The sequence below is a fragment of the Gossypium hirsutum genome, chromosome D11 (genome assembly GCF_007990345.1).
Source record: "Gossypium hirsutum isolate 1008001.06 chromosome D11, Gossypium_hirsutum_v2.1, whole genome shotgun sequence".
Lineage (NCBI taxonomy): Eukaryota > Viridiplantae > Streptophyta > Magnoliopsida > Malvales > Malvaceae > Gossypium > Gossypium hirsutum.
In genome coordinates this window covers 67,029,994-67,053,893 of record NC_053447.1, presented here as the reverse complement: position 1 = coordinate 67,053,893, position 23,900 = coordinate 67,029,994, and the positions used below count along the sequence as shown (strand labels likewise).

The 23,900-nt window shown below is 31.8% G+C and overlaps 2 protein-coding genes across 2 annotated transcripts; both read left to right on the top strand.

Annotated features, from left to right (window-relative positions):
* Positions 1 to 7,926: 7,926 nt before the first annotated feature.
* On the top strand, positions 7,927 to 8,766 carry LOC107930897 (receptor-like protein EIX2). The gene has a single exon (XM_016862659.2). It carries the CDS (start codon positions 7,927 to 7,929, stop codon positions 8,764 to 8,766), a length of 840 nt encoding a protein of 279 aa, XP_016718148.2.
* An 11,579-nt stretch (positions 8,767 to 20,345) lies between these two features.
* LOC121223456 (ATP synthase subunit d, mitochondrial) lies at positions 20,346 to 22,676 on the top strand. The gene is made up of 5 exons (XM_041104938.1): positions 20,346 to 20,630; positions 20,904 to 20,985; positions 21,925 to 21,989; positions 22,076 to 22,162; positions 22,246 to 22,676. The coding sequence occupies exons 1-5, from the start codon at positions 20,460 to 20,462 to the stop codon at positions 22,345 to 22,347; spliced, it is 507 nt and encodes a 168-aa protein (XP_040960872.1). The 5' UTR covers positions 20,346 to 20,459; the 3' UTR covers positions 22,348 to 22,676.
* Positions 22,677 to 23,900: the final 1,224 nt, after the last annotated feature.

Sequence of the window (23,900 nt, the reverse complement as noted above, 5' to 3'; positions counted from 1 at the left end):
TCCTCACTGACTTCGGTCATGAGCTTGTTGAACAATTTGCATAATTTTAGTCAATTATAAATTAAAATTTGATTTGATTTAACCAAAATATAAATGTAAAAATAAAAATCTTAATCAAATTATATGTTTTTCTAAAATTTTCATTTTCCTTTCTTTTCATTTTAAAGACCTAAAAAATCTTAATTGGCAGGTCATATCATGGGACTTGAAGTTACTCCATAGACTTTGTCCAACTTCCTTGTCAAGTTTATAATTTATTGAATATTTTTTTTATAGTTTTAAAATTATTTGTAAATGTGACATAAATATAAATTAATGTCACGTCAATAATGAAAAGTTTGAAGTCTAATTAAAGGCCCAATGGCCCAACAAACTAAACAATTTTCAAGAAAAAAAAAACAACAACAAAAACCCTAGCGCACCCTAGCCTTTGCCCGCCGCTCCTAGCACCTGCCACCAATTGCTTCGTCAACTACCCTTGCAAAAAACATGCAAGAACAGTAGCAAACAGTAGAAAAAAATAGAAAAATAAAGTTGTAATTTGGCTATAAAAAGCTTACAAAAATCGATTTATGTGGTTTTTTTTTCATCAAAAAATAGAAATAAAAAAAAAACAAAGCAATCGAAAAAAATCAAAGGTGATCTTTTTTCTTTTCCTTTTTTCTTTGAATGTATTTTTATATATATAAAAAGATAAAATATAAAGAAAAGAAAAAAAATCTCACTTGGTGGTTGTTTTCTGCCACTGGAGCCGAGGAGTCTTCTCATTTTTCTGGAACTTTGGCTTTGATTTTGGTAGTTTTAACTCCAAATCGGAGTCCTACAAAAAATATAAGCAAAAGGGGCATTTTAGGTTTTTCGGCCACTGGGAATGGCAGAGCAGTCATTAACGACCAATGGCCGTCGGCAGAAGCTCGCCAGTGCCGTGGCCGGAGTGGGGAAGACTGAGAGAAAAAAAAGGCTGAAAAGTTTTTTTAACAGACAAAAGTGATTTTTTAATTAATTTTTTCACTTATATAGCCCTTCAAAACGACGTAATTTTGGGCTTAAGTCACAGACGCCAAAACGACGTCGTTTTGAAGATTGACACAATTATCGACTCGACCGGCCTCAAGATCTGGCTTTTTTTAAAAAGGGGGATATTTGCACTTTTTGTCCTTCTACTTTTTAAGAATTTTTCAATATAGTCCTATTTCTTTTTTTCTTTTTAATTTATCCCCTTAAATTTTAAATTTTTTATTTTGGTCCTTTTAAATGATGCGCATAGGAAAGTTTGGGATATTTTCCCACTCGGTCCCTGTCTCTTTTAGCGTGTTCCATTTGAGTCCTTATTAGCCTATTTATTTATATATTTCTTTTTCTTTTTCTAATTTATGCCCTTAATTTCATTTAAATTTCGATTTAGTCCTTTATTTTTAATCTTTATTAAATTGTTTTCTTTTATATTTATCTACTTATTTATTTATTCTTTCTTTATTCTTTCTCATATATTTAAAAAAATATTGTTTATATTCTTTTCATTTATGTATATTGTCATTATTATTTTTTATTTTTAAGTATATTTCTCATATACTTAAATTTAATATTACTTACTTATTTATTTATTTATTCTTTTACTTTTTAAATACTTAAATTTAACATTATTTGTTTTGCCTATTTATTTAATATTATTTTTGTAATTTTTTCCTATTTATTTATTATTCTTTTATATTTTAAATATTTAAATTTGATATTACTTATACTTCCCTTTCATTTTATTTTTTATTTTTTATTTGCAAATAAGTTACTTTATTTGTTTTGTTATCTACCCACATAGGCCATCTTATATTATTTCGCTATCACCATATCATACGTTAAATTTAAGCATTTATCCACGTGTATATTATGCCCGAATAAGTAAAATGCATATCGTTTTAAGTATTACGTTTGTTTTTTTTTGCACGTTGCACAAAAAAGGTAAAATTTTCAAATCGTGGCAATGTTCATTGTTTTTGAAATTAGAAAAGTCGTGCTCCAAACTTATGGAGTATGGCTTCTTTCTAAAACTGAAATAGTCGAATATCCATTTAAGTAACGATTTACACAGCGAGTATTTTGATTTTCGAAAACTAAAGGTGTCATGTCCTAATTGACGGGACATGATCCTTCTTCTCGATTAATTCAGAATAAAACCCTTTCTATTAAAATATCTTAATACGAAGGGATCACATTTTAAATTCTCTTAAAATTTTCAATTTTCGACATTAAGACATCAAGTAATCAATTAGGTACCAATTTTGGGTGTAATGAGGGTGCTAATCCTTCCTCGTGCATAACCGACTCCCAAACCCATTTCCTGAATTTTGTAGACCAAAAATCATTGTTTTAGTGGATCAAGCCTTTTTATTAAAACAATCAAATTACGAGGTGATCCAATCACACCTCATAAAAGAGATTGGTGGTGACTCCCATTTTCGTTTTCGAAATATAAATCGTTTAAAAAAAGGTTTTTGACACCCTAGGGAAAAAAAGAGAGAAGAAATTTACTAAATGAGAGGCGAGCATGATTTTTTGAATTCCTCACAAAAGTTTCTAGAAACAGATAAAGTTAACAAGATATGATGGATTTGTATATTGTTGAAGTTAATCAGCTGGACAAAAGTTAGTAAAAATTTACCCTATTGCACTCTTTAACCTAATCATTCATTGTCAAAACACACTTTCATTAAATTATACAAGCTTGAAATGACATTAATTATTGCAAAAGGAAAAACACCAATCATGTACTGAGTACTAAAATCTAAACTCAAAATTATTAGTTCCTAGATCTGAGATCTGAAGATTATATAATCAATTATAAAACACAAATCTTAATTATACATGTTTTTTTTTTCATCAAATTACGTACCCATAGTAGCTCAAGACACAACTTCCGACCAACATGATCCAACTTTTGATAATATGCATACCTCCAAGTTCTGATTAAAAACAAGGGAGCCACCACACCCCAAAATCCCATTACAAAGCCAAGAATTATGCTGACATAAAGTCAATTCACTTTACTTCTTTTATTGCTATCTCCATTATTTGTAACATCAGTTGAAAAACCTTTTGTGGTGCAGTTCTTAGTGAGAAGAGGTCCACAAATATCATTGCCCACCTAAGACAAGTTTTCAAAGCTTTGAAGTTGAGTGCTTGTTGAGATTTATTCTATCAAGTTGTTGTAGGAGACATTGAAGTTATTCAAGAAATTCAAAAACTTCGAGGGATTTCACCATTCAATTGATTCATCAGAAAATCAAGAGATTCTATTAACTCCATGTCGCCTCCCTGACAAATTTAATGATCACAGCCCAATGAGACTTGCAATTTCTTTGGAGATCTCTCCTGTGAGACTGTTAGCAGAAAGGTCATGCTAGTAACAAGTCCTTGTGTGGTCTCATATTCATCTTCTCGCCCTTTCATCACCAATAATGCTCTAAAATTAATGAATGGCCAAGGATTGGCCACGAAATAAGTTCACTATTGATTTTGGTTTTTGTGGCCATTGCAGTTAAATTTCTGAAACATGGTGGAATAACCCCTGAAATGTTGTTATGGGCAAGGTCCAAGTTTTGAAAGATAGAAGATCACAAATGTTATGAGGAATATGGCCATTGAAGTTATTAGATCGAAGGCATAGACCCATAAGTTTTGAGAGCTTATCACCAATCCATACTGGTACACTCTCATTGAAATAATTTTCGTTAAGATCAAGAATAAACAAACTCGTAGAATTTCACAATGTGGAGGGTAATTCTCCAAACATGCTATTTTTTCGATGGTTGAGCAGTACCTAAGATCTTTATGTAACAAAGGTGGGATTTTTCCAGTCAAATTGTTGTTCGCCAAATCTAAATAATTCAAAAACCGATGATTCCAACAATCTGGAATTTCCCCAGAAAGAAGATTTGCATCAATGTAAAGAGATCTCATCCATCCCTCTCCCGATGAGTTACAAACTAAATCAGAAAGGGATCCTGAAAATGAGTTATTTGACAAAACTAAAAAATCTAATGTCGGGAATACTCTCGGCAGTAGACCTGTGAATTGGTTTGAACTCAAGTCAACAATATTTTCACATCAAATATGAAATCTCTCCTCTAAGTTGATTAGAGGAAAGATTTGCATATTCAAATTGAGTGGAAAGGTTCAAAAACCAAGTGGGCTTGACATCTGAAATTCCTGCATAGGAGATATCTAAATGATACAACTTTAACCATTGGGGAAACTTTAGGCCAAGATACCAATCACCCAATTCAACACTTCCACATTGAAATGGGGGAATCCAACTTGAGTTTGGTTCAAATCTCAACATGTTCTTTGATGCTTTCAAAGTTATCAATCTCGTGAAATTAAAAAAGTGGGTTTCTAATACAACTCCTTCCAATAGATTATGCCCAAATTTTAGAGTTTCTAAGTTTGCCAGTTGTCCCAATCATAGAGGAAAAGTACAATTCAATTGATTTTCTGAAACAACAAAGAACTTCAAAGATGATAACTCCCCTATCGACAACGGAATGGGACCATAAACTTTGTTTTGAGCAAGGCCCAAGTAAGCTAGATTTTTAAATTGCCAAGTTGATCGATTAAATGTCCATAAATTTGGTTAACTGCTAGATTTGATAACTCCTCCTTGTGGCGTTATCAAGTTTAACGTCGAATTTTCCTAAATGAAAATGCTTTGAAAGCTATTTTGATGTATCAATTTCTTTTAAATAGCAAGTAAACAGCAGGAGTGGGATTTATTCCATAGACTTAGTTGAGTTCAAACTAGTGTTTTTTAAGAAAAAAAATATTAATTAGAATTTTCAATATTATTGTTATAGAACTATTAAGTGGATGTATTTTTTTAAAATTTAAACGTCACACCATTAAATTTAATAGAATAATTTAATGGCAATAATTATTGGACTTGAGATTTTAAATTTAAAAATGGATTAAATTTTTAAAAATAAAAGTACAAAACTACCATCCAAATTTAAAGCACATAGAGCATATTTTAACCTTCAAAATTTTACTTTATAATTTGATACAAGCAAATAAAACTTAACACGAAATTTGAAAACTATGCTAATATATATATATAAGTTTTATGGTTGTCTTTAAAAACAAATTTAAGAGTTAAATAAAGGAGAGTAAAAGATAAATTGATTTATTTTCAGTAAATGTTTGAGGGCAAGAAAAAAATCATTATTTTCAATAATCGTTTTCAAATTTTGGCTTAATGATACCCAAACATAGAGAAAAATAATGTTATTCAAATTCCATGTCTTCCTTCATCATATCCATTTTGTTTGACTGAAATTTAATAATCGAGTTTCATATTACATTTTGTGGAAAATTTTGATAACATCCCTTGCCCCTAATGTACGTGGACAATATTTTTGTTTACATTAACATTATTTTATTTTATATGCCACTTTTTAAAAATTTAAAAAATCTAAAATATTTTAAAAAATTTAAAAAATATATAAAATTTAGAAATTTAAAATTTTAAAGATTTTCAAAAAAATATATAAAAAAGTAAGCTCTTTAAAATTTAAAAATAAAAATAGATAAAATTTTCTTATAATTTTCTTTAATTTTTTTTTAGTTTCTTAATTTATTTAATATTGTTTTATGCATGAAGATATAATTAAGGGACCACGGCATCCATTTTGTTTAACTGAACTTTATAACATTTCTTTAATTTAATAATCGAAATTCATATTACATTTTGTGGAAAATTAAATGCAATCAATTAGAGATTTGCTTGATGGCAAATTTCCGATGCATTTTGTTTGAAGAAACTTCCTTGCGCTTCATGTATGATTTTGTGTTTTTGCTAAGCTTACTCAATATATTTGGAGTTGTGAGCAATGGCAATTGCAACCATGACAGCTCCTCTTCCAATTTCCTTATTCCCTTTTCTTCTTCTCAATGCCGCTATCTGTTTTACCATTTGTGATGCCAATTCCAACGCACGTTGCATTCAAAGTGAGAGAGAAGGTCTTTTGAAATTCAAGAATCATCTTATTGATCCTTCAAACAGGCTATCTTCGTGGGTTGAAGGTGGGGATTGCTGTGAATGGATTGGTGTCGTCTGCCATAACTCAACAGGCCAAGTCCACCAACTGAACTTGGCTCCTACTCTTTCAGAGCCGGATGAATTTGCACCATGTTTTGAATGGGAAGCTTACGAGCGGTCAAAACTAGGAGGCAAAATAAATCCTTCACTGCTGGAGTTGAAGCATCTCAGTTCCCTGGACTTGAGCTATAACAATTTTAGCAGCATATATATCCTGAAATTTTTTGGTATGCTGGGGAGTTTAACACATCTTAACCTCTCAAGCTGGATTCCCGGAAGGAATTCCTCATAACCTTGGGAATCTCTCAAAGTTGCATTATCTTGATCTTGGAGGTAATTATCTCAAACCAAAAAGTTTTCAATGGGTTTCTGGACTTTCTTCCTTGCAGTACCTTGATTTGAGTGGTGCGGATCTTTCTAAAGCAAATGATTGGCTACAGGTAACATTCAAACATCCTTCTTTGTTAAAGTTGCGCTTGTCAAATTGTTGTTTAGAAGATGATCCATCTCCGATTAGTGTTAATTCTACAAAATCACTGGTTATTCTTGATCTTTCTGGGAACGGCTTTTCTTCAGTACCGAAGTCGATATTTAGTCTTCATAGTCTTATGTCCTTTGATCTTAGTGAGAATCTTTGGAAGGTCCAATTCCATATTACTTTGGGAACATCTCGTTTCTTGAAGTTCTTGATCTTACTTTGAATCATCTCAATTCATCCATACCCAATTCCTTGTATAGTTTAAACCGTCTTCAGTTCCTGAGTCGTGGTGAAAACCAGTTACAAGGAACAATCTCGAGAACCATTGGAAACTTGAGCTCTATTACTCACCTAGATCTTTGTTCAAATTTTATGTTGAAGGGAAGATTATCAACCTCTCTGGAATATCTGTGCAAATTGAAGGAGATGGATTTGTCATATAAAAAAATTGAAGATGGAATATCAGAAATCCTACAGAGTTTGTCTAGATGTTGTTTGGGTTCCTTAGAGTCATTGGATATGGCAGATAACGAACTTTCTAGTCATTTAACTGATCAACTTGGCCAATTTAAAAATCTAGCTTACCTGTCCCTTGCTCGAAACAAAATTTTTGGTCCCATTCAATTGTCCATAGGGGAGTTATCATCTTTGAAGTTCTTTGATGTTTCAGAAAATCAATTAAATGGTATTTTTCCTTTATGTTTTGGACAACTTGAAAGTTTGGAAACTCTAGATTTTGGGTATAATCTATTGGAAGGAGTTGTATTAGAAACCCATTTTTCTAATCTCACCAGATTGACAACTCTGAAGGCATCACACAATATTTGAACCGAACTCAAGCTGGATTCTCCCATTTCAATGTGGAATTATTGAATTGGGTCATTGGCATCTTGGCCAAAAATTTCCCCAATGGTTAAAGTTCCAAAAGAAGTTGTCTGTGTTAGATATCTCTGATGCAGGAATTTCTAATGTCATGCCCACTTGGTTTTTGAACCTTCCCATTCCATTTAAATATTTAAATCTTTCCTATAATCAACTTAGTGGAGGGATTTCATATTTGAATGTGACATACATTGTTTACTTGAGTTCAAACCGATTCACAGGCCAATTGCCAAGAGTAGTATTCCCAACTTTAAAATTTTTAATTTTGTCAAATAATTCATTTTCAGGATCTCTTTTTTAATTAGTTTGTAATTCACCAAGTAGGGGAGGGATGGAATTTCTTTACATTGATAAAAATCTCATCTCAGGAGAAATTCCAGATTGTTAGAATCATTGGCAGAATTTAGGGCATTTAAATTTGGGAAGCAACAGTTTGACCGGTAAAATCCCACCTTCTTTAGGGCATATAAATCTTTCAATGCTAAACCTTCGGAATAATAGCATGTTTGGAGCATTGCCATCCACATCGCAAAATTCCAGTTTGATTATGCTTGATTTTAGTGAAAATCATTTCAATGGAAGTGTACCAGAATGGATTAGAGACAAGCACTCAAGACTTAAGGTTCTAAGCCTTCGATCAAATAATTTTGATGGCCATATTCCTCATAAAATTTGTGATCTTCAATATCTTCAGAATTTGGACCTTGCCCATGACAACATTTCAGGCACTATTCCAAAATGTTTTAGTAATTTGACTGCAATGGCCAACAGAAGCAACCAAAGTAACTATATTTATGAGTGGGTAAGTACCAGAACTACTCTCTTTTATTTGAGTGCATTATTAGTGCTGAAAGGACAAGAGGATGAATACAGTGCCACACTAGGGCTTGTTACCAGTATGGACCTTTCAACTAATAGTCTCACGGGAGAGATTCCAAATGAAATTGGAAGTCTCATTGAGCTACGGTCATTAAATCTATCAACGAATCTCCTAGCAGGAAATATACCAAACGAAATTGGCAACATGGAGCTGATGGAATCTCTTGATTTGTCCGTGAATCGATTGAATGGTGAAATCCCTCCAAGCATCTCCAATTTGAATTTCTTGAATCACTTCAATGTGTCTTACAACAACTTGACAGGACAAATTCCAATAAGCACTCAGCTTCAAAGCTTTGAAAACTTTTCTTACATGGGCAATCATCTTTGCGGACCTCCTCTCACTAAAAGTTGCAACACAAAAGGTATTCCAACTGATGTTGCAAATAATGGAAGTAGCAGTGAAGGAAGTAAAGTGAATTGGCTTTATGTAGCATAGTTCTTGGCTTTGTAATAGGATTTTGGGGTGTAGTGGCTCCCTTGTTTTTCAACAGGTCTTGGAGGCATGCATACTATCGAAAGTTGGACCAGGTCGAAAGCTGTATGTGTATTGGGCTACTATGGGTATGTAGTTTGATGGAAAAAAAACATGTATAATTAAGGTTTGTGTGTTTGTATTGATTATATAGGATTCCGTTCTCAAATCTATTAAATGTAAATTAAAACGGATTACATGGATCAATTGAACTAAACTCTGAGTTTAGATTTATTATTCTTTATTTATTCTTGTTTTCCCTTGTGCAATGACATTTTATGTTGGTATAATTTACCGAAGAGTGGATCAAATTGTGTTATGATAATGTATGAATATGTTTTGTCGGATAAATTATTTTGTAGACATTTCCTACCATATCATCCATTATCCCTTTTCAATTATTTTCAATTATTTAATGACATTTCAACAAATTTTTTATAATTTAATTATAATTTTCTTAAATTTATTTTAATTTCCCAATGTATCTACTCGAGCAAGCTCAGTATAACACTCCAAACCCGACTTAAACGTTACTGTCGGGCTGTGGAGATTACATCGTACATGAAAACATTAATTCTTAATTTTAATGAAACCCCACTTTCAACGTAAAGAAAATCGATTTGAATAACTCTTTGAAAATGTATCAATTCTCAAAAACCCATGAGTGCTTCGAGGAAAAAGCATGTTTAATAGTTTTACTAAAAACAAACCTATTTTACTTAAATCGTTTGCGATATAAAACATTCTAGCAATTTTTGACAATATTTGGCTGCGACGCATTATAGAAATTGTCTTATTTACCTTTAGTTTATTGTTAGTCGTCTTGTTTTGAACTCCGATTAAAAACCAAAGCTTTAACAAAACAACTACCAAAATAAATTCTAAACGTCCTAGAAAAAAATTAAATGTCCAAAAGTCCGAATAAAAAGTCCATAAAATTGAAAGTCCATAACATACTAAACCCAAACGTGAAAACCAAGCTCTAGAGTCGCCATTCAATTCTAAGCCTAAGGATTACCTAAAACAAAACAAACATGTGAGCTTTACACCCAGCGTGTAATTTGGCCCACAAGTCATAGTATATGTCAAAATCAAATAGATGCATAGCTTATTACATATCATAGCATACCAGATTTTATATCAAAGCATATCATATAACAAAACATATCCTACCCCTATCGGCTACACACCATCTCTATCTAACCAAACACACCAATTAGAACTGCAAGAGTACATCCATCGATCCCATCACACCAATATGTGGAGGTATGTCACTCATAATATACCGCTGAGCTACTAGACAGAAATTTGCATTCTAGCCACCATAGTTGCAGTAAATACTGCCATATAAAACTTCCTTCATTATATCAAATCCCACCCCAAAATATAGACATAATATCATACATACATATAACATAAATCGTATGGCATGCATATACATATATTTTCATACGGAACATAACATAGCATGTGGTACTCACAAATCATATAGCTTGCATATCTAATGTACATATTTATAAAGCATATCATATCACATTAATACACTTATCGAGACTTACTTAACATGCTTTCTACACAAACCTATGTTTGCATATTGAAACTTATGTTTTTTCGGGCCTACATAATGCCCATAGACTCAATTTTTGAGTCCCCTAAACTGCCCTAATCGGGCCTCAAAATTGGCCCAACAAGCTCCCACACGGCCCAAAAAGCTAGTCCGTTTGGTCCACACGACCTATCACATGTCCATGTTATTTCACGGGGCCATGTGCTCCACACGGCCGTGTGACGCTGGGCAGTTTCAAAAACATCCCTTATGTTATAATTTTCTCGAGTTTTAAATGATGTTTCGGGTTAATTACACACCTGATGACATAATTGATTAACCAAACTATCGGGAACTCATGAAACCTACCATCAATTAACAAATCATACTAATTAATCATCAAAGACCCACCCAAATTGACATTCTTTTGTCAAAATTCAGTCCCTAAAACAAGATTAGTATACTCACCACTCAAAAACAACACCAAAGACGAGAACAATTCTGCTGGAGGAATAAGATTCTCACTCCCTTCGCCTAATCGAAAACACAAGAGCGCTTATCAAAACTAAGAAAGAAGATTAGGTATAAGCACAACTCCTATCTTGTTCAAGAAACAATTTCAAAGGAAAAGAACAGAAATTATTAAATGAAACTTACTCCACGTTCACCGTGCACGAATACAAGGGGTAAAATGGAATAGCAGAAATTAAGCAAGTACGGCAGAAAAGAATAATGGAAAAGAGGCTACAAAAACAAAAGAAGAAAATACAAGAAAAAGAAAAAGAAACGAACGTGAGAAGGGAAGGGTAATTGGACGTGCAAATTAGAGTAAATTTAGGGATATGTTTTATTTTGATAACTTAAAAAATATATATATATAATAATTCAATGTGATTAAAAAAGAACTCAACTATTGACAAATAACAAGCAACAAAAACATTTCATATGCCCACACCAAGATTTAAACTCTAAACTCAAGAATACGTTAAAACTTAACCATTGAACCAATAGATTTATTCTATAATAATTTATCTAGAAATAAGATTTAAATCAAATAATTAGTGATAGAAATAGAACCAAAAATTAACAAAATTCTAAAGAAAAAACTCAAACCCAAAACCTCACCCACTTAATCACTACACTTATCCACTAAACAGAATTAAATTATTTGTTATAATTTAACATTCCATATCTAAGAAATTCGGAGTGTTACAGTGATCCATCTTTCGTATTTTTTAGGCCTATTAATGGGTAGATGTTGTATAATTTACTTTAGTTATTATAATTTTAGATTTTTTATAATTTATTTAATATTGTTTTATGCGTGAAGAAATAATTAAGGGTCCACGGCACCCATTTTGTTTGACTGAACTTTTTAACATTTCTTTAATTTAATAATCGAAATTCATATTACATTTTGTGGAAAATTAAAAGCAATTAATTAGAAATTTCTCTTGATAGCAAATTTCCAATGCATTTTGTTGTAAGAAACTTCATTGCGCTTGATGTATGTGCTCAATATATTTGTGTTTTAGCTAAGCTTACACTATATATTTGGAGTTGTGACCAATGGCGATTGCAACCATGACAAATCTTCGTCAACAAGTCTGTAGATAGCCCAGCCCTATTACTCTTTGCCATTCCAACTCTACTTTGCCACCAAATTCCTAATTTATAACTATAAGAAAAAAGATCTCAATGAGTTTTCTTTCCAAATTTATTAACAAAACTCATAATTCAGTAATCGGTATTGAAGGAAAACAAAACTCAAAGATGAAGAAAAGCAGATATTCATTGAAGGAAAACTTCATGTGAAAGCTAAACTTATTCAATAGAAATTGAAAAGACCTGTCAAAGAGAAGCACGTGATGATTAGAGCCAGTTAAAACCTAAATTCTGTTGAGTGTTTTCTCTATCTCTCTTAGATAGTGGTGTTTGTGTATTTATATGACTGTGTACTGTTCACTGATATAACATTTTAGGTAGGTTCCATACATATCAATAAGTATCCTACTCTAGACTTAACACGTATTTATGCGGTCTCATACACGATCTCACGTATGATTTCGCAGGAGAATGTAGGTACCTATCCTGTGAACACCCATTATCCTACGAGCTCGGTCTGCAAGTTCAATGTGTGAACTCAATAGAATTTGACCCAAACCCTTTAGATTTTGAACCGGTGAGAGCAAGTATCATAACAATACTTAACTTAGCATAATAATATGGACATAATTGGAAGGTTTAGCGTGTGATCAGCCTAAATTAATTCAATCCATATATAGGCAAAGCAAACTAAACATAACATGTCATTAACAAAGCTTCTTATCGCTGTATTATACAACAAAACGAAGTTTTGAATAAATTGAAAAAGGAATGAACAATAGGATACATACAAAATGTTTTGGGTATTCCATAACTATTCAAAACATCAGCAATGAAGCAACCATTGGCCACAAAGGTCATGGTAGTAATATAAAATGGTTTGAACCGGTTAATGGTGTTCAAATCTACTATTGGAGTAATGCTTAATTTCAATGTAAATTTATCCAATGAGTTATTTACAATTTAAATCATTAAACTTACATTAATTTTCATATACATCATCAATATTTAATTTAATCAAATTAGGTTATTTAATTTATATTATTAATCAAATTAAATCACTTGTATTAATGGTAAAGGACTGTATGAAACAATGATGCCATGTCATTTGTATTAATGGGAGATGGTTTTCCTTTTTTGTATGTGAAATGGGCGTTGATTGTTAAATCTAAAAGATGTGGTGCTTTAGGCATTGGGAAACTCATAGATAAAAATTCTGCTCTACTAACCGAATGGTGGTGGAGATATAGTACAGAGCATAATTCTCTTTGGAGAAAACTATTGGTAGTGAAATATGGATTGGTAAACTTTCATGGCTGCCTTCCTTGCATCGTACTCATAAAATGTCCACGGTTTGGCGTAATATTATTGAGTTAAATAAAGATGGCAGCTTGAATAAATGTATCGGTTCTGAAAGCTGTCGTTGGGTGTTGGGTATTGGACTCTTTATTCGACGATGTGCCCTAAAAACTAAATTATTATGTAATTTTAAGGAAGCTTGCGTTGCTGATGTTTTCTGTGAGCCTGCAGGCTTGAATCTTCATTTTTGAAGGGCACTGTAATGCACCAAATTTTTTAGACTTAAATCGCTTAATTATGTATAGTAAATTTATTTAGTTTAGTGTGTTAATGGTTTTGTTTATGTGCCCGAGACATTATATTCAAATCCCTTTCCTTAAAAATTTTGTATTATTTTTATTTCTTCATTTGGCTCATCACTTGTAGCTTATATTTTAGTCTTGCTAGTTTGCTGGTAATAATGAGTCTGCTGGTTCAATAATAAGGCTGTAGTTTACCCTTAGTTCCCAAGTTTAAACTCTGTTGTGTGTAAAAGAAATTAATTTTTGCTGTATATCGGTTGTGGCCGCCCATACTTGTCAGAGTTTCTGTCGAATCAACTGTTGAGTAATCTGATAGGTGGTTACTAATTAGATTAGATAATATTTTTATCTGATTTATTTTTTTAATTATAAAAATATCCCTAAAATCTCTCTTTATTCTATCGTCCTCTCTTTCCGCCCTCTCCCCATTTTCTGTTTTGGTCATTTTTGTTTCTGCAAATTTTCTCTATCATTTTTCCTCTGTTCTTTTCCCTTTCTCTTTTGTTTGGTTTTTTTAATTGCAAATTCAGTTTTTGTTCCTCTATTTTCGTTTCTCTGTTATCAATTTTCTGGCATTTTATGGTTGTGGTGTTGTGTTTTGAGCGAGGAATTCATATTTTCGTTTTCGTGTAAGTCTTGTAAGTGCATTCTTTAATCTTTAATCTTCATAAGGTGAATTATTTTGGTTCCATGTGACAGATAGGGGTTTTAGTCATTCTTTAATCTTCGTTATTGATCTTTTTTTTGGGGGGGTTTATTTTAGCGGTGGATCCTACAATGGTTACTCATTCTTCTATTTGATTGTAGTGGAATCAATCCTCTTCTGGGTAAGTGACTAAATGTTAGTTTTGAGGTTGGTTTTATTAAGTGTTAAATATGGAATTCAAGTTTTGGTTTCGATATTGGTTGCGAATTGGGTCTAGTTGTGAATGTTGTGTGCAAAAATTATTATTGGTGTGGTGCCTACATTCCAACAGTAATCAAGTGTGTGTTCTAACTTGTAGATACTATGAAAGGTCAATAATATGGAAATTTTGTGAAAAATTGAAACCGGTAGATAACACCACATGGTCGTCTATTTGGCCATATGACAAGTTGTATGGGTCACACGGGCATCTAATTGGTTGAGTGCTAGATTGTATGGTAGGGTGTGTGGGCCACATGGCGTGTGAGCCTAATTTGTGCAATTTATTGGGCATTGTGCAGGCCGAGTGTGAGTATTCCAAATCTAATTTGCATTCACTCAATAAGGGTGTTAAACTTTGAGTAAGATTTCATGTATGATATCTCATATTATCTCGTATGTATGAAAAACATGTATCTGATTTATTTATAAGTAGGCATGGCATGTTATGATACTTATGCATGATCTTTTAATATGACTTTACATGTGCATTTGGGGTGGGATATATGGATGTGATGGAGGAAGTGTGATTTTGGCAAATTTATTGCATTATATGATTCTGGCATTATACCCACAATATATATTCTGGCAACATAGCTACATATTATCTGAGTGACATAGAATCACATTATAATGTGATGGATGGATGAGTTCTTGTAGCCTTATTTGGTGTGATTGGTTGGACGGAGTTAGTGTGTAACTGATGGAGGTAGGATTATTCTGTTTGATTATGTCATGCCAAGCATGTATAATTTTTTACCTGTCTACTTTTGTATTTGCATCTAAGTATGATTCTGTTTGTGATTTTAGCTTGTGGGCCGAGGCACACACTGAGCTTTATATCTCACTTTGTTTGATAAATATTTTTCAGGTAATCCTCAAACTTAGGATTTGGCGGTGCTTGGAAGCTCAGTTCACTTTTTCTATGTTAAACTCTTTCAAAATATATATATATATATATTAGATTTTATGGACTTATGGACTATTGGACTGTTTTTCTGACTTTAACTTTCGTTTTTGGGATTTTTTGAGTATTTTAATTACTTATTTTAAAATTTGCACAATTTCAAATTTAACTTAAATAATCAATTTTCAAGGTTAAAAATTATAAGAAATTTTCTACTACAAATTTTTAATCGGGACTATGCGTTTTTCAAAGCAAGTAAGTAAAGTCGATAGCATCATGAATTTATAAAAATCATGATTGCCAAATTCTTTTACCAAAGAGTTGAGGCAAGTTTCTATAAAATCTCTTATTTTTGGGTTTGGAAAATGATACATTTTAAAAATAAATGACCAAGTTTCAACTCATTAATGTAACCTTCAAGATTTGGCCATAACGACTATGACGAGTTTGGGGTATTATATTTGGTGGTATTAGAGCCAAGTTCTAAACTCAGGCTGTTATTTTTGGGTAAAATTTTATGAAAATTATTTTTAACAATAATAAATTCAAATTTTGATTAATTTTGATGTTTGATTTCGTAAAAAGAATTTGAGACTCCAATGCCAATCCAAGTAAGAATTTTTTACTATAATTACTCTTACTATAGTTACTTTAGTAAAATTGCTAACCTTCAAAGACTATAGAATAAAATAACTTCTGCTTTAAGATAAGTGCTTCTACTAAACTTTAGACTTGGGATTTAAAAATAATCTAAGCTAAATTTAAGATTTTTGAACTTTAGATAAGTTAAATGAGCACACGTGGTATGTAAGGTCATGGTACACAAGGGCATGGTGGACGTCCTAGAGGGTCTCGAGCTGAGCCTCATTCTTTGGGCAGTATGCCTAATCTGGAAAGTAGTGAGACGGTAGAGATGCTTACCACGCCTACCACCAAGACTAAAAATCAAAGTGTAGGGGACGGCACACTCTTCAACAAGCCATCGATAGTATCCAGTTAATCTTAAGAAACTTCAAACCTTAGTAATGCTCTTTGGTGTCTTCCACTCTACAATTGCTTCGATCTTCATTTGGCCTACATGAATTCCTTTTGCTAAGAACACATGTCCTAAGAACGATATTTTGCATAGTCAAAACTCACACTTACTCACTTATCATATAGTTGTTTTTCCCGTAGTACTTGCAACACAGCTCGTAGATGGATGTCGTGCTCTCCTTTGGTTCGCGAGTACTATAGGAGTTCATCTATGAAAATCACTATGAATTGATCCAAAAATTCATGGAACCATCAAGTCCATGAATGCCACTAGTGCATTTGTGAGATTAAAGGGCATAACCAAGAACTCATAATGCCTATATCGAATCTTAAACGTTTTCTTTTCAATGTCGAACTCCTTCACTTTATGTTGGTAGTATCCTGATCTTAAATCAATTTTTGAGAACATTGTAGCTTTTCAAAGTTGGTCAACAGATCGTCAATTCGAGGCAGTGGGTGCTTGTTTTTTCTGGTTATTTTGTTAAGCTATCTATAGTCTATAAATAGCGTAGCGAACCATCTTTCTTTTTTACAAATAGGACTGGCGAGTTCTACAGAGAAACATTAGGTCAAATGAAACCTCTGTCGAGCAGCTCTTATAACTGGAGCTTCAACTCCTTAAGATCTTTCGGTGCCATATGATATGTCGCAATTGACACTAGCGCAATTCTAAGATGAAGCTCAATGTTGAACTCTACTTCGTGATTTGGTGGTATAATAGGTAGCTCATCAGGAAACATATCAGGAAAATCCACAACAGTGAATATAATGTACACTTAGTTTCTTACAGTTTGAATTCTGTACGTACACTAAGTAGGATTTACGACATTTTCCCATCATCTTCTCAGTTCTAATTGTCGAGACCATGTTGGAAAAAACTTGGGCTCGCTCTCCAACCATAACAATTTTCATCCCATCTCCTCACCGTAAAGTAACTCATTTCGATTCAAAGTCTATCTTGGAGTTATTAACTAGTCCATTCCAAGGATTACGCTGAAACCATAAAAGGGTAGTTCCATCAGATCGGTGAAAAAGACATGTCCTTGGACCATCAAGAGACACCTACAATGTTGGAAAACCAGGTTCGAAAAATGTAGCGGAAAATAAATTTAGGAAAAAACTAGAGTTTTTTAATCTTTTTCTAAAACAAGAACTTGGTTATTATATTTAAAGTAATAAATACTTAATCAAATTGTACCTTTTTTTATTCGTCTAGGATGAACACTTTGATTGAGTAGTCTTCTCTGTTATCCTCAAGCTCACGTCTATCGAGTGTGGGCTCACTTTGAATTAGAAAACTTTTCACAAACATTACTAGTGGGGTAATTTTTTAATTTCTCTAAACTTTTGGACCGTGTTGTAAATAAGAATAATATTTCTATAAATTTTCTAAAATAATTTCTTTAGAAAATTTCTCTCTACAAATTTCTCTTGAATTTAAGTGTGTAAAAAATGATAACCTAAGGCTCTCTTTATATAGGAAAAGTTTAGAGAGTTCAACTATGATTAAACTTAATCACCTTAATATTAGATCTTATTAAGTTAATAGAATATTTATCTACAAGATAAACATTAAATTTAATTTAATATTAGATAATTATTTTAATATTAAATTAATAAAATATTATTAAAATAAGTATTAAATTTAATTTAATATTAAATCTATTAAAATAATATTATTTCTGGAATAATTAATCTAAAATTAAATTCTCTGGTAGAGTCCTAGTAGGAGTATAATTCTTTCATTGCTCAACCATCGAAGAACCATCGCCACCGACACCCCAAGTAGATTCAGTTGCTGCCAGTTCGGTCCAGGCCCTATTAGGACAACTTAGTCAATGAACAGAAAAACCACATAGCACGCACAAAAACATAAGTTAAACAAAAGTTTTATCAAGGTTTCTGCTCTATGAACTGGGTTCTCCATACTTACACGAAGTTTGGTTCGCAGATACACTCTGCCAATTACTATAAGTTAGTAAAACATAATATTTTGAAAAAAAAATACTATCTCATTCACTTATTTTTTTCTATTGGATAAGTGAATCTCTTTATAACTCCCCTCTTTGACTGAAAGATTTTGACATATCTCATAAATGTAGTGTTAAGCTAACACTTTCCATCACACCAGTATATCTCAATGAATGGAGGTTAGCTTGTCATTCCCTTATTTCTCCTAACCTGTCCCAAGGCCTCTCACCTAAATCATAAAACACAAAGGTGAGTACTCACAATCCTATGACATGCTATTATATCAAACGGTTACAAAAACTATAATATCAAAACATTTACTTAAACATAGAGCTCACAATTCATAAAGAGCTCGCAAAATACTATTCATAACCAACTTGCAACATAGAGCTCGCATATCACTATTCATAAAAGCACATATTCAAACACAATAATAAAATCGAGTTTTAAAGAAAACTTACTCTCAGAACTTAGGTTAAGGCCCTAAGCTCCTGGTTAACACTATGGTTTGCACATACAAGTGGCAATCCATGAACACTTACCAATTTGACGAAAGCTTTAAACAAGCTTTGCCTTTCCCATGTCTTTGCTTGTCGACGACTCTGTCAAGTTTGCAACTTCACAAATATTCACAAGTCACTAATAGTCAAAGCATATTAAAACTCATTTATAAACACAAGCAAGCTTAGGTTCGCACATGCTAATCTTTTGGTGAACCTATTTTCTTTTGTTGCAAGCTTTCTTAAAAGCTCTAAAATTACTTCTAAATGTCTAATCCAATAGAGAAACAGAGTCTTACCTTGAACCTTTAAGAAAAACGGGCTTGGTTTTTTATTTGCAGAAACTCTACAGAAAACATAGAGAAACAATTCAATGAAGGTTTGGCTAATGGTAGGGTTTTGGTATGCATATAGGTTTAAAACCTTTGTTGGTAATGTTTTAATTCATATGAAACTACGATAGTTTAGAACGTAAGGGTCTCCTAATGACAGAAGAAGTGCTACATGCATGACTCTTTTTCATTTAAGGAAGGAAATTGTTTCCTCAACTCTTTGGACAAATAACTATTCAAGTACTCCTACTTTTACCCTTTTCGCAAATCAATCCCTAATTGTTAACCAATCGATCTTAGACCTTAATCGACAATAAGGGTTCGTTGGCCCAAACTCCTAGACCTTATTTCGGGATGTTACACTCTGGTTGTAAAATGAATAAAGACACCTACAATCATACTAAAAATATTCTCACTTTTTAATTTTATAAAAAATATTTTTAATTATAATTTTGTAACATATAATTGGTTTGAAGAAACTAATATAATATAAAACATAATGTAAATTTTCCAATGGGTGCTCGTTGAATTGGGTAATTTTTGAGTTTTTTTTAATTTTAAATTTTTCTATAATTATATTTTTAAAAATATTAAAATTTTATGAAATAAATAATGAATTTATAGATTTTTTGGAATTATTGTCAAAAAATTTCTAAAAGTGAAGTATAATTTAGAGACGAACTTAATTACTAACCCTTTGAACAAACATCCCATGCCATTATTTTGTTAAGGAGATAAATGAAAGTAATGGATAAGTGACAGCCAGATAACCTTTGAATTGTACGACACGCTTCCCTTGTGGCGTTATCAAGTTTAACGTAGATTTTTCTTAAATGAAAAATGCTTTGAGAGCTAGTTTGATGTATCAATTTTTTTTAAGTAGCAAGTAAACCATGGGAGTGAGATTTATTCCATAAACTAAGTTGAGTTTGAATAAGAGTGTGTTTGGTTGGGTGTATTGGATTAGCCAATACAGCCCTAATCCGTGGGCCCCACTAATCCCCATTTAATCTCGTATTTGATTTGATGTATTGCCTATTACAGGCCTATTACAACACGGATGTATTCCTCATTTTCTCTGCTTCAACAACGATTAGCCAATCCTTTCAAAAGTAAGGATTAGCTAATTCTGTTTTACCTTCCCCAGCCAAAATCTGCTGCTCCACCCCACCCTCTCCCTCCCAACATCAACAGCAGTTTTCTTCGAACCAAATCTCCACCGTCTCGCGTTTGGGAAGCGAGAAAGTGCGAGGAAAATGAGCGGACTGGGGAAGAAAGTCGTCGATGTCACGTTCAAAGCATCAAAGAACATTGATTGGGAAGGGATGGCTAAGCTTTTGGTCTCCGATGAGGCTCGCAAAGAGTTCACTACTCTTTGTCGCACTTTTGATGAAGTTAACTCTACTTTACAAACCAAATTCAGCCAGGTCTTTTTCTTATATTCTCTCTAATCCCTAGCTCCTTTTTAGCATTTTTATTGATTTTTTCATAGATTTGTTGGGTTAATTCGTTGATTAGATCTTAGGGTTTTAGTTTTTTAATGATGATTTTAATATTTTATATTGAAATAAATTTTCAATAAGGTTGATTTTTTTGTTCATGGTTTGATTTTGGAACCTTTTTTTTTTCATTTTTAAGGAAATTTTAGTTTTGTTCAAGGTTTTAGTCCTATCTTGTTAATAATCCGATTTCTTAAGCAGGAACCTGAACCCATTGACTGGGAGTACTATAGAAAAGTAATTGGCTCTCTCCTGGTAGATATGTACAAAGAGGCAAATGAGAGTAAGTTAATTTGATAGTTATCATATTTGGCCTACTCTCTATCCAATTTTTCCAATCAACCTATATATGGTTATGCTTAGATCAGTTGTAGGTCTGTAAAATCATAAGTTGTTTGGCTTCCACATGTTTGTGTTCCTCATGCGGTGCCACTTCCTGAATTTGTTACTTTGAAGATCATCTCTATGGTACAAGGGAACTATTACTTAGTTGGATGCTGATATGGTTACCTTAAGTAGCTAGCTCTTTCCTTTCTTCACTCTTAGTTTTTGGGGTTTTAGAAGGGGTATTAGTAAAGTATGGATTTTATTGCTATTGCTTTATATTTCTCTGACTGTTTTTTACGGAAATATCAATGCCTGACCTATATCTGGACCATAGATATGGGGATATGACCCTTCAAGGACCCTACAAATTCTTGGAAAAAAGTTGAACATACCCATTTTGGACATTTAGCCTGATCTGACACTTGCACTCGAGTTTGCGTAACACAGTTATCAATCATTTTCCAGCTCCAGATCTCCTTGATCTTTCCTAGATCAGTTCCATGCTCCATACTTCACTGAAAGTTAAATGGAAATCAATTTCCAATGAGGACATTGTTTAAATTGGCTGCTATTTTGTTTGCAAATACAATTCTTATTTGTGTGCAATTCACTTGTTGAATGCTATTAGCATTTAACAATTTTAGATTAATGCTGTAGATGTTTCATTTCAATAATGCTATTATGTGATCAGATTCTTCTGGACACCAAAACTTGAGATACTCCTATACTTATGTTCAAAGTAGAATGAAGAAAATATAGACATCTAGCTACTCAATTCTCACTTGTCTGCAATTTCTAGCAGTCGAAGTAATCATATTTATCATGCTTGTGATAAGGTTTGGATGGAGTTTTGAGGGATTCACCGTTACAAATGTTATATACTCTTCCATTGCAGGTGTAGAGATCCCCAAATTTGTTGACACCATCACTCCTCAATACAAACCAAAATTTGATGCATTGGTGAGAATCAACAGGATAATTGACTCTCTTTTACCCTGTCTCCAAGTTTTTTCCTCGAATGATGTGCTATTTATTTGTGGTTATAGCTTGTAGAATTGAAAGAGGCAGAGGAGAAATCCTTGAAAGAGTCTGAGCGATTGGAGAAAGAAATTGCCGAGGTTCAAGAACTTAAGGTAATAAATAAAACAATGCCGAAATGTGTGTTGTTGTGTTCCAAATCACAATTGCTGAATTTTTTTATCTTTTTTATGAACAGCAAAAGATCAGCACCATGACCGCAGACGAGTACTTTGAGAAACATCCAGAGCTTAAAAAGAAATTCGATGATGAGATCCGGAATGACTACTGGGGCTATTGACATCTTTGTGAATTTAATGGCCAAGCTTTTGGTCTCGACTAGAATTTCTGAACCGTTTCTGTTGTTTTAGCCCCCTTTTTCTCTTGTGAGGTGATCTGGGTTGGAAAGATTAGGCTGTAATGATAAGAAAATAATTGTGTGAGAAAAATTTATCCAATCATTTGAGAAACAAGGTGGATCTTGTAAGACATGCATTCTATTTAGCAGGCATCCGCAGTCATACTTTCATGGAAAAATTTTTATTGTCTGCCCTCTTCATTCCATTCTGTTTTATGTTTATTATTTGAATATTATCTAGATACAATTGAATTTGGACACCTATTTATCTAGATCTATTCTATATGTATTTTTTAATAAGTGGTTATTTATATTATTAGTATTTTGAAATTTTAAATTATATAAATTAATATAAAAAAGGTTTTTACATCAAGAATGAATTTATTGATTCAAGTGCATCTAGACAATTATTTATCCAAATTCATCGGGACGTGCTTTTTAGTTCTTTTTAATATTAATTATTTTAAATTGTATAAATTCATATAAGAAAATTTATTATCAAGAATTTTATGAAATTATATATTATTATTAAATTATATGTAATAATAATTATTTTAAATTATAAAAATTCATAAAATATAATTTATTAGTTATAATTATTTTAAATTTTATTAAATCATATATTTTAATTAAAATATATTTAACATTAATTATTTCAAATTTTCTTTTATAGTATCATATATTATGATTTGAGTAAATTCATATAAGAATATTAATTATTAAGAATTTTATTAAATTATATATTTTAATTATAATATATTTAATAATAATTATGTTAATTTATATTTTACAGTATCATATATTATGATTTGAGTAAATTCATATAAGAATATTAATTATTAAGAATTTTATTAAATTATATATTTTAATTATAATATATTTAATAATAATTATGTTTAAATATGATTAAATTATTTAATATTGATATTAATAATCTTATTAAAATTTAAATAACAATAACAATAATAATTTACCAAAATAAATTTCTGCTAATTATTAAGAATTTTATTAAATTATATATTTTAATTAAAATATATTTAATAATAATTATGTTTAAATATGATTAAATTATTTATTATTGATAATAATAATATTATTAAAATTTAAATAACAATAACAATAATCATTTACCAAAACAAATTTATGCTAAGGGTATTCTAGTCATTTTAGTTTTTTCCATTACGCTATTACACTTCTATTCCATTCAACCAAATACAAGATTACTATTACGCCTCTATTCCATTACATTCAACCAAACAGTTGATTTGCTATTACACCTCTATTCCATTACACCTCTAATCCAATACAGTGAACCAAACGTGCCCTTATACTTTATAATTTGATATAAACAAATAATCAACACGAAACCTGGAAACTATTTTCTTTTTTTTTTAATCCTTTAGCTTTTAAGACCTAAAAAGTCTTAAAGAAAATGGGAGTGGGACTTTCTTCATAGACTTTTAGGGTATTGTAAAAAACTTCCTTGATAGCATACA